Source organism: Carcharhinus amblyrhynchos, chromosome 5, assembly GCF_965287045.1.
Source record: "Carcharhinus amblyrhynchos chromosome 5, sCarAmb.v2.hapA, whole genome shotgun sequence".
NCBI lineage: Eukaryota > Metazoa > Chordata > Chondrichthyes > Carcharhiniformes > Carcharhinidae > Carcharhinus > Carcharhinus amblyrhynchos.
Genome location: NC_137328.1, coordinates 89,020,954 through 89,035,913, shown reverse-complemented (window position 1 = coordinate 89,035,913; position 14,960 = coordinate 89,020,954). Strand labels below are relative to the sequence as shown.

The following is a 14,960-nucleotide window of genomic DNA, read 5'->3' as shown; positions in this document are numbered from 1 at the left end:
TTTCACCAGGCAAAGGTGTCCCATGTTTTACATTAAATTGTCTAGAACTGTAATCAATATATAAAATGGAAGACATTCTTACAACATATTTGCTTCAAAAGTACATGTTTGTTTTAAACTATGGTGTAGGGTAGATTGCTGTGGATAATATACACACAACTTGCAGTTATGTAGCATCTTTAATGAGGTAAAATGATACCAGGTGTTTCACAGGAGTGCAATTAAAGAAAAATGGGCAGACAGATATAAACATGAATTTCCAAGGCACAATGGTTAGCACTGCCTTGTCACAGCACCAGGGACTCAGGTTCAATTCTGGCCTTGGTTGATTGGTTGTATAGGGTTTGCATGTTCGTCCTGTGTCTGCTTGCGTTTCCTCCCACAGTCTAAAGATGTCCGGGTCAAGTTGGTCGGCCATGCTAAATTGCACCTTAGTATCAGGGGATTAGCAGAGTAAATGTGTGGGATTACGGGGACAGGGCCTGGGTCAGATTGTTGTTGGTGCAGGTTTGATGGGCCAAATGGCCTCCTTCTGCACTGTATGGATTTTGTGATTCTATGTGTGCATATTGGCACTTGTCCCTGCCAAAGCCCGTGTTAAATGGATGACCTTGGACAATTCCCACAAATTCCAGTGTAGTTAGCAATAAAGGGCACCTGTGGGTGTGATCCCGACGTAACCGATGGGATCATGAAATGAAGAATCTTGGGCCCAAATTTTCTTTCTTTTAGGTGTCTGAAAATTGTTGCAAGAATTTAACTCCAAAAAAGTCGGTGATACAGTGGTTAGCACTGTTACCTCACAGCGCCAGGACCTAGATTCAATTTGGCCTTGGGGACTGTTTGCACGTTCTCCCCATTTCTGCATGGGATTCCTCCGGGTGCTCCTGTTTCCTCCCAGAGTCCAAAGATATGCGGGTTAAATTGATTGGCCATAATAAATTGCCCCTTAGGTGTCGGGGGATTGGCAGGGTAAATAAGTGGGGTTACAGGGATAGGGCCCAAGTGGGATTGTTTTTGGAGCAGGCTAGATGGGCTGAATGACTTCCTTCTGCACTGTAGGTATTCTATGAAAGTCTTATTTTGGAGAGAAACATGAAGGTCAGACACAAAGAAATTCTAGGAAGTGCGGTTATTTGTATGATTATAAAGTAATATGTGCACTCCACTGCAGTAGTCAGATACCAGCTGCAAGTCAAATCCTGTATCAATAGGCAAGTGGAAGCAGAATGGAACACGTCTGTCAGGAACAATGTTACGGCAGTTATCAGTATTCCAGAAACATGAAATAATATTGAAAACCTCAGTCGACCTATTTCATGTAACCTTGCTAATGGCTGCAAAATGATGGAAGTTACCTACCAGTACCATATGTGGTGGAAATGGCTGAAGGATATCCTCCCATCCCATGCCCAGGCAAGGTAGGGGTTGCCACAGAAACCACCGGCGTAGCCAATGACTGTGCAGCTTGCGAGTTGTTTATTCTTTGATTCTATAGAAAAACAAAATTGTGACTTTTAAATTATCTTTCAGGACTCTGATTTAAAAAAAATACTTCCAAAGGTAGCTAAGATGTAAACCGGACATTTTTAATAAAACAAATCACTTAACATAATTGGTCTTTAAGAACTCTTCTAAACCTATCATTTACAGCACTTCAGGAGACTAGATGTTCCCAAGGTAACCAATTACATCAGTATCTCCATAGTAACTAGCCGAGTCACCAGCAAGGATCGTGTTATTGTGGCAGGAAAATAGACCATATGGAAAACAGATAAAATGTGCATTATGTCCTGTTATTGTGCTCATATATATCTATTTAAAAATGAATACTATAGTGGTGATTTTCAATAGTTCTTCACAAAGAATTGGACAGCATATCTTAATCGTGAGCCAAAGGTTGTAAATCATAACATTTTACACAACCAGTAGGTGGTGCTGTGTTCCTTCGGTTTAGCAGCTTATCTGGCTGTCACATGCTTATGAAAGCAGCACTTTTTAGTTTGTGTATGTCAGTCCTCACTTCATACCAGAATAATAAGATCAAAGCAATTAATTGACTACCAAATGCATAATGTTCAGCACAGCACAGATTTAGAGATCTATTCTGACTATAGCAATATGGAATTTGGGAGCAGGAGTAGACCATTTGACACTTTGAGCCTCTCCACCATTCAACATCATCATGGCTGTACTGATCATGGAGTCAACTTCACGTCCCTGGCGACTTTTCCAGATTGCATTATAATTTGAGACAACTTCCCCATGATGGATGTTACACTAACTAATCTATAGTTTCCTGCCTTCTGTCTCCCTCACCATTACCTTAGACTTCGTAGGACCATAAAATCTCAACAATGCAGAAGGTGGCCATTCAGACCATCAAGTCCGCACCAACTCTCTGAAAGAGCCATCTCGCCCAGACCCAACACCACCCCACTCCCCCTCGCTTTTACCATGGCCAATCCACCCAATTTTCCAGCTGTTTACGCCCCACCACCATTACAAGCGAAAATGGAGAATTTGGCACTCAGCCAAATCCCCATTCATTGCAGTGGGATTACAGAATTCTGCTGGAGTGAATGGCTGGGAAATTTCGGCCTACACGGCAATTTAGCAATCAACCTAACATGCGTATTTTTGGACCCCTTGCCTGTCAAGAATCGATCTACCTTAGTTTTGGATACATTTGATGAACTTCCCTCCAAGCTCCCTGGGGAAGAGAATTCCACAGAATAACAATCCACTGAGAGAAAGTTCTCATTTCCATGTTAAGTGGATGACAACTTCTATTTAAATGGTGTCCCCCACAAGGGGAAATAGTCTCTCAGAATCCACCCTGTCAAGGATCTTTTATGCTTCAGTAAAATCGCATCTCATTCTTCTAAACTCTAATGGTATGGATCCAACCTCTTCAACCTTTCTTCATAAAATCATAGAATCACAGAACTGTTATGGCACAGAGGGAGACCATTCAGCCCACTGCATCTATACTGGCTCTCAAATGAGCATTATGCCTTTGTGCCATTTCCTTGTCTTTTCCCCAAACCCTTGTACAGTATTTCTATTCAAATAATCATCTCATACCCTCTTGAAAGCCTCAATTGAACCTGCCTCCACCACACTTCCAGGTAGTGCATTCAAAACCTAAACCTTCTTGCATCACATTTGCTTCTTTTGCAAGTCACTTTAAATCTGTGCCCTCTGGTTCTTGATCGTTTTACAAATTGTAACAGTTTCTCCCCATCTATTCTGTCCAATTGCCTCAAGGTTTTTAATATCTCTATCAAATCTCCTCTTAGCCTTCTTCTCTCTAAGGAGAGCAGTCCCAACCTCTCCAATCATCACTGGAGTTTCTCATCCATGGAACCATTTTTGTAAACCTCTTTTGCCTCTCTGTAACATGTTCACATCTTCCTACAGTGTGATGCCCAGAACTGTACAAAGCTGAGGTCTAACAAGTGTCCTGTACAAGTTCAGCATAACCACTTTGCTCCTGTATTCTATGACTCTTATTAAAGCCCTGAATACTATAATGCTTTATTAATTGTTTTCTCCAGCTGACCTGCCACCTTCAAATATCTATGCACATATACAGCTAGGTTCCTCTGCTCCTGCATCCCCTTTAAGAATTTTACATCTTATTTTGTACTGTCTTTCCATGTCCTTCCTACCAAAATGCAACACCTCACACTTCTCCGTGTTGAACTTCATCTGTCTCCTATCTGCCCACTCCATTAACTTGTCTATGTCCTTTTGAACTTCTATACTGTCCTCTTCACAGTTTACAATAATTCCAAGTTTTGTGTCATCTGCAAACTTTGAAACTGTCCCCATGCACACCAAGATCTAACGAGTATCAGTAAAACAAGAGTCCCAATACCGACCCCCAGGGAAGTCCAATACAAACCTTCCTCCAGCCCAAAATAATCCACTGACCATTACTCACTGCTTCCTATTATTCAGTCAATTTTGTTAAACTCAAATATAACTACTTGTGTCAAAATAACATGCTTTTCTAATTTGCAGCAAATAAACCCTTCATACCAAGATTGAGTTGAGTGAACCTTTTCTGAACTGTTTCTAAAGATATTACATCATTTTTCAAATAAGGAAACCAAAACTGTACTCAGCACTTCAGGGATTATCTCACCCAGGCCCTGAATAGCTCTCGCAAAACACTTCGAGTTTTATATTCCATTCCCCTTGCAGTAAACACCAACATTTCCTTCCTAACCACTTGTCGTTTCTGCTAACGTTTTGTGATTCATGAACCAGGATATCCAGACTCCACGGTGAAGACAGATACAAAATACCTGTTCAACGCATCCACCTTTTCCTTGTTTTCCATGATTCGCTTCCAAGACTCACGTTCTAGAGGGCCAATATTCATTTCAGTTACCCTTTTCCTTTTTAAATATTTGTAGAAACTTTTTTAAAAAAAATATTTCTAGGTAGCTTCCTCTCATATAATTTCACATCATTATGAAGTGCTTCTAAAGATTAGTCATGGCATGAATCAATTCCAGCCTTCCTGACTACCTGGATCCACTACAGCTGGTCTACCACTGCACAGGTCCACAGGAGACACCATCACCCTGACCCTGCACTCAACATTGGAATACCTTGGTAACAAAAATATCTTGTCAGACTCGTATTTATTGACTGTAGCTCAGCCTTCTACCCCATTATTCCCACAAAACTCACCTCCAAAACTGTGGCCTGGGCCTCGGCTCCTTGCTCTGCGACTGGATCCTGAACTTCCTAACTCACAGACCACAGTCAGTAAGGATCGGCAACAGTACCTCCCCCATGAGCATCCTCAACACAGGTGCCCCACAAGGCTGTGTTCTCAGCCTCCTACCATACATTTCTGACTATATGGCCACATTCCCCTCCAAATCAATTTTCAAGTTTGCTGATGACACCACCTGTAGTGGGTCAGATCTCAAACAATGACGAGACAGTGTACAGGAATGAGATAGAGAATCTGGTGAACTGGTGCGATGATAATAATCTCTCCCTCAATGTCAACAAAACAATGGAGATTGTCATCGACTTCAGAAAGCAAAGAGCAGAATACGCCCCTGTCTACATCAACAGGGATGAAGTAGTAAGGGTTGAGGGCTTCAAGTTTTTAGGTGTCCAGATCACCAGCAACCTGTTCTGGTCCCCCATGCCGACACTAAAGTTAGAGAAAGCCACCAATGCCTCTACTTTCTTAGAAGACAAAGGAAATTTGGCATGTCAGCTATGACTCCCACCAACTTTTACAAATGCACCACAGAAAGCATTCTTTCTGGTTGTATTAAAGCTTGGTATGGCTCCTGCTCTGCCCAAGACCGCAGCAGTCTACAAAAGCCTCATCCAACACATAAACCAGCCTCCATCCATTGACTCTGTCTACATTTCCCACTGCCTCGGCAAAGCAGCCAGCACAATTAAGGACCTCATGAACCCTGGACATTCTCTCTTCCATCTTCTCTTGTTGGGAAAAAGATACAAAAGTCTGAGGTCACATACCAACTAACTCAAAAATAGCTTCTTCCTTGTTGCTGTCAAGCTTTTGAATGGACCTATCTTGTATTAAATTGACCTTTCTCTGCATCCTAGCTATGACTGTAACAGTACATTCTGCACCTTTCCTTTCCTCAAAAAACAGTATGCTCCATTTGTTCCATCTCTAAGAAAGACTGTGAGCTAATTTTTCAGGCTACCTTTTCAATCTGTCTTTCCTGCTCTATATTAAACTCAGCCAAGAATATTGCAGGACCTTTCTTGCACATTTCTTCCTATATACTCTGTCCTACAGTGTAGCTACTAATAAAGGACGTGTAAGTTACTCCCATAAGGGCCCTCTTTCCTTTCCTATTTCTCATCTCTAAGCAAACTACTTCTGCATTTTGATCTTTCAAGCCAAGTTCATCTCTAATCACTGTACTGTCATTCTTAATTCTCAGAGTTACCCCACCTTTTCCTAATAAAATGTCAAATCCCTGAATGTTACGGTCCCAGTCTTGGTCAACTTGCAACAAAGTCTCTGTAGTGGAGATCATATCATGCACATTTATTTCAATTTGAGTGAACAATTCATCCCTTTTGTTGCAAATGCTGTGCACATCCAGATACCTTTAATTTGGACCTTCTAACATTTTTGCAAACGTTGGCCATATCTGCTGGTGCAGTTTGTAAGCTCTGGCCCTTCCTGACACATTCTGGTTACTATTACCCAAATCGCTACCTTGCTTTATTGACTTGTCATTTCCCTTTAATTTACCACATTTTTCCTTACATGATCCCTCCTCCCCTCCCCAAGTATTTAGTTTAAACTTCTCTCTGTCACCCTAGTTATACGACTTACCAAAATACTGATCCCATCATGGACCAGGTGAGAATCATCCCAACCGTCCAGTTTCAACCCTGCTAAACCACACTTGTTAAGTTTTACAAAAAACATAGGTGTGGAATTCTCAGGCTCGAGTACTATACATAATCCAGGAATTAAATTTAAGGAAAAAAAAATGAACCTAAGGCACCTTATTTCCTAAACAGGTTTGTACTAAAAACAACTGTCCACCCTGCTTCATCCCAAAATAATGTTAACCTGAACATAATGGACGTTGTACAAATGAAAACATAGGCCAATGCTATGGTTCAGTGGTTGTGGGCCAGTGCTGTGGTTCAGAAAAAAAAGAAAAAGAAATTAAGTTACTGTTATCTATTTGTTTGGAAATGGTTTGAAGGTATCAGCAGAACTCTCACTTACCTGTAACAAATCAACATCCTCAGACTGATAGCATAGAAAAGGAGCAATGGATAACTGTTAGCTGAAATGTTAATTCTGTTTCTCTCTCCACAGGTGCTACCTGACTTGCTGAATATTTCCAGCATTTTCTGATTTTATTTCAGATTTCCAGCATCTGCAGTATTTTGGTTTTGACCTATGGTGAAGCTTGATTTTGGGAAGACAAAGGTAAATAGGAATTCCACTCACCTGGGGCTCCAATCATTGTGTAAATCCCTCTCCAAAATCACTGCAGACTGCATGTACGTTTCAAAATTTTAAAATCCGTTGTACATATTCACAGTCCTCTTTTTAGCTTTCTGCATTATTCCCTCTTAAGGTCCTTTCATCTGTAACTTGTTTCTAGGTTTCAGCCAGTCAGGATGGAGCCCAGTACTAGGCATAGGGAGGCAGTATCCCTGGAATGACCCCTTTATTTGTCTTCCTTATGTGGGAATGCCATTTCCTGCACAGCCCTTCTCTTTAGTGGAAAAAGGGGGATTAACACCCATATTATGTGGAGTTTTGTACATATGTAACTGCAGAACACCACTTTGCGGTACAGCAAATTTAAATTGTCACCCATTCAAAACTGCTCCTTTAGGCTATTTCTATTTTTGTGCATTCATCCCAAAAAGGAGCAGTTAAATATTCATTCAGTCAGGTTTAAATCTACTCTGTGCTGCAGAATTAAGTAGATTTATTATGCATCTTCATGCTACCAATTGTTATGGATATTAGCATCATTGTGATATCAGTTTTGTCCTTAGCCACAACACAAGTTAAAACCATCTCCCAGTCTAATGAAATAAAGCAGAAATACTAAATTTTATTCTGAGTTCTATTGTGTGTAATAACATGTATATACTTTTTCTTTTAGAAGATACTGGAAAAATACTCCTGCTCACCACTGATGGCATATTCTTTGAACCTGGCGGGATCAGGACCCGAAGGTCAGGTTTCCGATTGTTCATCCCCAAATTCATGGGAGGTGGTGACTTGGTTTGCATGTTCTTGTTCAAATTGCCAGGCGAGACCAGCAAACCTGGCGAATTACGGGGATTTCCATACCCATTTCCTGTTGAATAAAAGATATTTAACATATAACATATATTTAACATATGACATAGAAATCATTCCAAATGAAGAATTCATAGTCAATGGCTAATCTTTAATGGGAATAAATAAAAGAAATATCATGATAATACTGTAATGCTAGCCACAAATAATGCACATCTAATTTTGTCATTTTTTATTTCTATTAGTCTTTTGGAAATATAAGGAAACTGTTTCAATGAAGTGCACCAATGAAACGCTATTGACTTTCTGTTATCAGAATCTCAGCATTTAATGGGTTTGAAATTAATATCAGGACAGTCTTTAAAAGAATCAACGTTATTAACTGTCTGAAGAAATTGATTAATAAATCAACGTCTCTACCAATTAGCTTCAGGGTTTAAAAAAAAGGGTGGCATGAACAAGTTGGGCCGAAGGGCCTGTTTCCATGATGTGAACATCTATAAGGTTTAATTCCCCTTTATTTAGGAAAAAAAGAGTTATCAAAAGGCATCAATATGGTTTGGAATATTTTGTTTAAACAAGGAATGCTGATGATATCAAGAGCAGGTAATTTGTATTACTTAGAACCGGGTGCATGAAGGAACTGAATTAGTAGTCATGGTTGAAATGGAAACACTGGCACATTAATGATTATATTTCCCGAGGTAATTAGTTACCTCGCCACCTTCTCGGATATTATGCCCTTTAAAAGCTAGTAGCCTCTGATGAGGACATCAGAACTCGCATTCAAGCAAAACACAATGGAAATAAAACAAAGTTGATATGAATTCTTTACGAATTTAAAGCCGATTCTCTGAAAGGAAGTGATATCATCTTCACTTGATCAACTGGGTTGATATGATAAGTAAATCTAAAAGTGTGAAAACATTTGCTTCATCATTGCACCCTCCAGCACAAAAAGTAAAACTTCCAAGAGATTCAAATACAATTGACATTGTAGTTATTTGTTGTAAGCCAAAACAGTAGCAATTAGTTCAGACAGGATGACCATTTCAAATTATCTACTGTAGCAGTGGTATGTTTATTAGCAACTTACTGTGAACTTAAAAACTATTGCAACAGCAGTTTTTCCAAATACACAAATTTGGTAGAGTTTGACTGTCCACTAATACATTTTAAAAGAACACTCAGACAAAGTTTAAATGACTTCAAAAACAAAAGCAAATAGTCAAGCATTTGGAGGGGGAGGGGGAGAGGGAGAAGATGGCGAAGTTTAGCTAATGTCACTGGACTAATAGTCCAGAGGCCAATGCTCTGGAGCACAGGTTCAAATCCCACCATAGGACTGAACCAGAGCAGTTGCTGCAATTTAAATTTAATTAATACATTCTCCTTTTGAAAGCTAGTCTCACTAATGGCGACCATGAAATCATTGTTGTTTGTCATAAAACCCATCTGGTTTACAACAACCCTCAGTGAAGGGAATCTACCATCCTCACCCAGTCTGCCCTACATGTGTCTCCAGACCCAGAGTAATGTGGTTGACTCTGAACTGCCTTCTGAAATGACCTAGCAAGCCACTCAATTCAAGGACAATTAGAGATAGGCAAGAACTGTTGGACTTGCCAATGGCACTTATGTCCAATGGAAGAAAAAAAGAAATAAACAAGCAGCAGATATAATTCATTGTGAATATGATGGGAGGGGAATAAAAATCATGTGCGAGTATGCACTCAATGAAAATAAGCTGAAGGGGTGAATGAACATAAAGACTGTTGGCCTCAAATGAAGAATTCACTGGAAGTGCCAATGCAGACAAAGCCACAAAAAGACCAATAAATTTGGGTTTCATGGAGAGAGACATAAAGAACAAAAGCAAGAATGTAATGATAAATTTGTACTAGGCAATGATTAAACGGTGTATGTGTGCAATTCCAAGTCCCAATTATAGAAAGAATCTAAAAGACAGAGAAAGCAATGTGTTGCAAATTCCCTAGGATGATGCCTGTAATAGAAAACTGTTGGTAAGTGGAGACAGTTAAGAAATTGGGATTATTTCCACTGAAGTAGACAAGACTGAGAGGAGATGTAACAGACTTATTAGAATTATAAAGAGCTTTGATAGTGGGTGTTCAAACTCTATCAAATCTGTGTATTTGGAAAAACTTCTGTTGCAATAGTTTTTACTTAAGTTCAGAATAAATTGCTAATAAACATACATGGAGAAAGATTATTTTGTCTGGTCAGGGATTCAACTTCAAATTGTCACAAAGATGAAGAGGCAGATTCGGAACAAAACCATCTTTATGCTGAGCACTGCAGAACATAGAATGCTTTGGTGCAGGGAGTGATTCTGACAGACATTTTTAAAAATGAAAATACATAAATATTTGAAGCAGAGAAAGGTGTAGAGCAATATGATAAAGTCGACAGTGGATAGCACTTCCAGCAATGGTTTAATGGGCCTCTTTCTGTGTTGCAACCTCTGTGATTCAAAGTTATAGGAGTATGACATGCTGAAATTGAGGTATTTCTGAAGAACCTCCCGGGTTCCATGATGAGTCAGGCATTTGTGTTTCATAATCATACAATTGAAGATTATTGGCACAATTACTACTCTACAGGTTCATTGCTGCTCTATTCAAGCATAGTACAGCTCTACACATTTTTGTTTAAGGTATGTTCCGAGCTCCAATCAGGATACATGGTGCATTTTAAATTAGTGAAGTGTCAGCTCTATGGTGCAGCTACTGTAAAGTCCATGGGATTTGAGATACCCATTTTGTGGCAGCAGGAGGAGTACATTTATGTCAACATGAAATTTGCAACACAGCGCCTGAATAAGTACTGTCCAACATTAAAGGCACCAACTTGTACACAAATCCTGCATTTTCAGGAATACTTTCCATTTGAACTTCAGACACAAGTAAATGAGCATGTCTGCATTCAGTAGTTAAATTCAAGATTCTTTGGCCTTCTTGGCATAACAACATTCATAAAGGGAACTCAGAACACATAGTTGTGGATTGTGAATGCGTTACGTAGAAACCCTTCAGAAAATTAAAGAAAATAAATGAAAAAATAAGTGCATGTGGTCGTTTACCAAGTTTTTTTTTGCATATAACCAACTATGCAAACCGCATCCTTCTTACTCAGAGGGTTGGGGCCTACATTGAGGCCTGGTGCTCCTCCTCAAGATAATCCATGAAACAGAATAACTTGGTTAGATCGAGAAGCAGAGAGGTTTCCAAAAGCTTTTAATGTACAGATTAAAACTTTCCTCCTCAGCTAGTTTAAAATTATGGTGGATCATGAAAATTACAATCTGTAACGCATCCATGAGCGCGGTACTAGAATTGTTTACCCACTATAAAGGACAAAAAATTATATATCTAAATTAGACATACTTCCGGACAATTACAGGAAGATGAGAAGCACATGTTTTTAATGTAAATTTAGCTCTTAAAGCCACAAAATTGCATTTTCTAAAAGATGTTAATGAAAATACTTCATAAAAAGAAAGTTTATTGCTAAACTATTATTTTAATCTCAAATTTGTGACTTATTAATGGCATTGTATTGAATATTGTACACCACATGGTTTTATTTATTTGTTAGAATTGATTGTATTGCAGCAAGTTCACAACAATTGATTTAGCTTCAAGACTTTGCAGAGAAGTGTGGTTTCTACACAAGCTGCAAATGCAGAAGTCCTGATATGAAATCAGGAAACTATTAAGCATGAACCTCAATGTGATTTCATTCATCAGCAATACCACTCTGGTGACTCGATTTGGTCCAAACAATGCCATCGATTGGCTAAAATCTGAGGCATTTAGTAACCAACAGTTTCCACAGGCAGAATGCACCAGATATATATTATGAATCAAGTTTTCTCAAGCGCTCAGAGAGTATATTCGATTGAAAATGGAGCTAAAAAGACCAGTAAGGTCATTGGTTTTGATACCTGGACTTTGCTTGTTATCTAGTCAATCTCAATGGTATGGTTCTACAAGTGACTTTAATGTTCGCAGATCAGTGAAGGGAAAAGAGAAAATATAATAAGCTGAAGTTCTCACTATCCAGCAATCTGCACTGGATCATAGAAATTATAGAAACCCTACAGTGCAGAAAGAGGCCATTTGGCCCATAGAGTCTGCACCGACCACAATCCCACCCAGGCCCTATCCCCATATATTACCAACTAATCCCTCTAACCTACACAACCCGGGACACTAAGGGCTAATTTAGCATGGCCAATTAACCTAACCTGCACATCTTTGGACTGTGGGAGGAAACTGGAGCAACCAGAGGAAACCCACGCAGACACAGGGAGAATGTGCAAACTTCACACGGACAGTGACCCAATCCAGGAATCAAATCCAGGTCCCTGGAGCTGTGAAGCAGCAGTGCTAGCCACTGTGCTACTGTGCCACCCAGAAGTGCATATTTGGGAGTGACTGTGTCCATCGGGTTACAAGATGATGCTTGGCTGTGATACCTGATTGAATAGCTTCCCAAAGTACCAAGTGGCACTAATAACTGATGATGCCAAGTGGCTGAAGCAGGGAGGGAAACTAGAATCTGCAGAACGATACCATGGAATTAACACATTTGGAAAAGAAAAGAGGAGAAATTCTGGAGAGAATCAAATGAATCAAGGGCACAAGATAAGTTTCATTATGAGTAAAATAGAAACATGACAAAATCTTAGATGAGTTCTGTATCAAACATGATGCAAAGCTATAGAAAATTTCAGAAGCTGTTGCAAGATCAAAGATCTCAGAGTTAGCTTGAAGGTCTCACCAACTGCCCCCTCCCCCACGCTATTGCGACTCCCAACAGACATGGAGAACACCCCCAACCTTTGGCCCCAGAGGAGCAACCACCTCCCTTACTAAATGTCCAGTTCACCTCTCCCCCCGAGCTCCCCTCCTCCTCAAATCACATAGCCATAGGTTAACCCAGCCAGCATCCTCATCGGCATTAGGGCATCGGGCGCCCCCCACCTCCCCAAATGAACAATACCCTATAACAGGATCACCTAAGGTCCTACACCTCTTCAGGATTACCCTTCAAGCCCTGCCCCCTTCAGGGACCCCTTTCATATTCTGCCCCTTGCTAATGCAACCCTGGTTCTCAGGGTGGCACTCATGGGCAATGCTAGGGCACAGCCCACTCATGTCCCTGGCCTACTGGGGCTGGAGAATCATCCTTAATATCTAAAACAACATTGTTTATTTATGGAGCGTCTTTAAAGGAGTTAAACATCACAAGGCACACCACTGGATTGTTAATAAACAAAATGCATGACCAAGCCACACAAGGAGATACTACAGCAGATAGGTAAGTTTTAAGGGATGTCTGGAAAGGAGGTTAGAGAGTTAGAGAATTTTAAGGTGAGAATTACAGAGTTTAGGGCCTTAGCAGCTGAAGGCACAACTGCCAATTTCAGAACAATTAACATTAGGGGTGCTTGAGAGGTCAGAATTGGAGGAGCACAGATATCTCAGGCATTGTGGGCTGGAGGAGATTAGAAGTTAGTGGGACAAGGCCATGGATGGGCTTTGAAACAAAGATGAATATTTTAAAATTTAGGGGATTAAATGAGAATCAATGTAAATCCACAAGGGTGATGAGTTAATGGGATTTGATGTGAATTAGGACCCGAGCTGCATAATTTTGGATGACTTCAAATTTCTGGAGGGTAGAAAATGAGAAGATGATTAGGAGTGTGTTGGAACTGTCAAGTATAGAGGTAACTAGAACATTAATGAAGGGTTCAGCAGCGGATGAGCTGAAGCAGCCTGAGTCAAGTGATGTCATTGAGCTGGAAATAAGCAGTCTTAGTAATGGCACGGATATGTGGTCAGCAACTTACCTCAGGTTCAAACATAATGTCAAGTTTGCAAAGAGTCTGGTTCAGCCTCAGACAGTTGCTAGAGCGAGAGATAGAATCAGTGGTTAGGGAACAGAGTTTAGGAACCAAAGACAATAGTTTTGGTCTTCCCAATATTTTTAGTTGAAGGGGATTTCTATTCATTCCAGTACTGGCATCAAGCAAGCAGTTTACAATTTGGAAAGAACAGAAGGATCAAGAGAGCTCTGGGTGAGGTAGAGCTGGGAGTCCTCAAAATGTGCGTGGAAACTTGATGGTATCACCGAGGACGTAGATGAGCAATGGGAGCTGGCCAAGGAGGGATCTAATACTTTGAGCTTTAACAACTGCCTCATGCTCTTAGACTTTTAGATTCACGGAGATCACAGATGTTAGTCACTGTATATAGTACAGATGGCTACTAATTAAAATGTAGTTTCGGAAAAGTATAGAGTGGTGATTTTAATCAAAACTAAAATACAGTATTTATGTTTATAAATGCCCTAAATTATAAGCATGAATTTCACTTAAATATAAATTAGTGTACTTGAAGATTATGGTTATTAAATGGATTTTCTACCTAAAATATTAGGCAAGGAATATAGGGTGCGGCCTTTACAAATTTGTGGCTGATGTGCAGGAAAATATGCATTTCTCATGAATTCAGTCAGAAATGATTATTTGAAGAACTCAGTTGAGTAAATATAAGTCTTAACAATCACAAAACAACCAACGTTCAAAGGTTTTCCTTGTTAATGTTTTTGCTACCATTAATGGTTACCACAAAACAAAATAAAGATTATAATGCTGTAAGTTATTGCTTTTTCTGAATGAATGTCCATTAACCCTGTATCAGTCATGCTTCTTGAACATGGGCTGTATTACACATATATGCCTTTATAGTAAAGTCTGAGGAATGATTCATTATGTGGAGTGGTTTCAGATGTTTTAACATGGTTAAGTATAAGATGCAAGCATCATTGCAAACAAAGTGGCAGAAACAACAGTATTCATAGGTGCGATTTGCAAATAATGGGTTAATATAACATAAATATCCAACAGCTTTGATATGCTCGTAAAGGTTCCTTGTGTTTCACTGCATTAACTTGGTTTGGGTTGGGAAAATGGCATCAATAAAACAATGAACAGTTTGTTTTAATAAACACTTTTGGGAATGTGTAATAGTCTGAAAAACAAACCACTAAATAAGTTGTGTTCAGTCACAGAGAACTGACTGTAGCAGAATCCACATGCTTTTAATTTGCATAAATCTTCCTG

At 39.7% G+C, this 14,960-nt stretch overlaps 1 protein-coding gene across 8 annotated transcripts in view; it reads right to left on the bottom strand.

Moving 5' to 3' along the window:
* mef2cb (myocyte enhancer factor 2cb) overlaps nt 1-14,960 on the bottom strand; it is a 238,311-nt gene that overhangs the window by 14,892 nt on the left and 208,459 nt on the right. For all 8 annotated transcript variants that reach the window (XM_080189151.1, XM_080189155.1, XM_080189147.1 and 5 more), the window contains 2 exons: nt 7,693-7,862; nt 1,363-1,492 (listed from right to left, as the gene is read on the bottom strand). In XM_080189151.1, the coding sequence (XP_080045277.1) occupies nt 1,363-1,492; nt 7,693-7,862 (300 nt within the window). The remainder of the gene's footprint in view (nt 1-1,362; nt 1,493-7,692; nt 7,863-14,960) is intronic.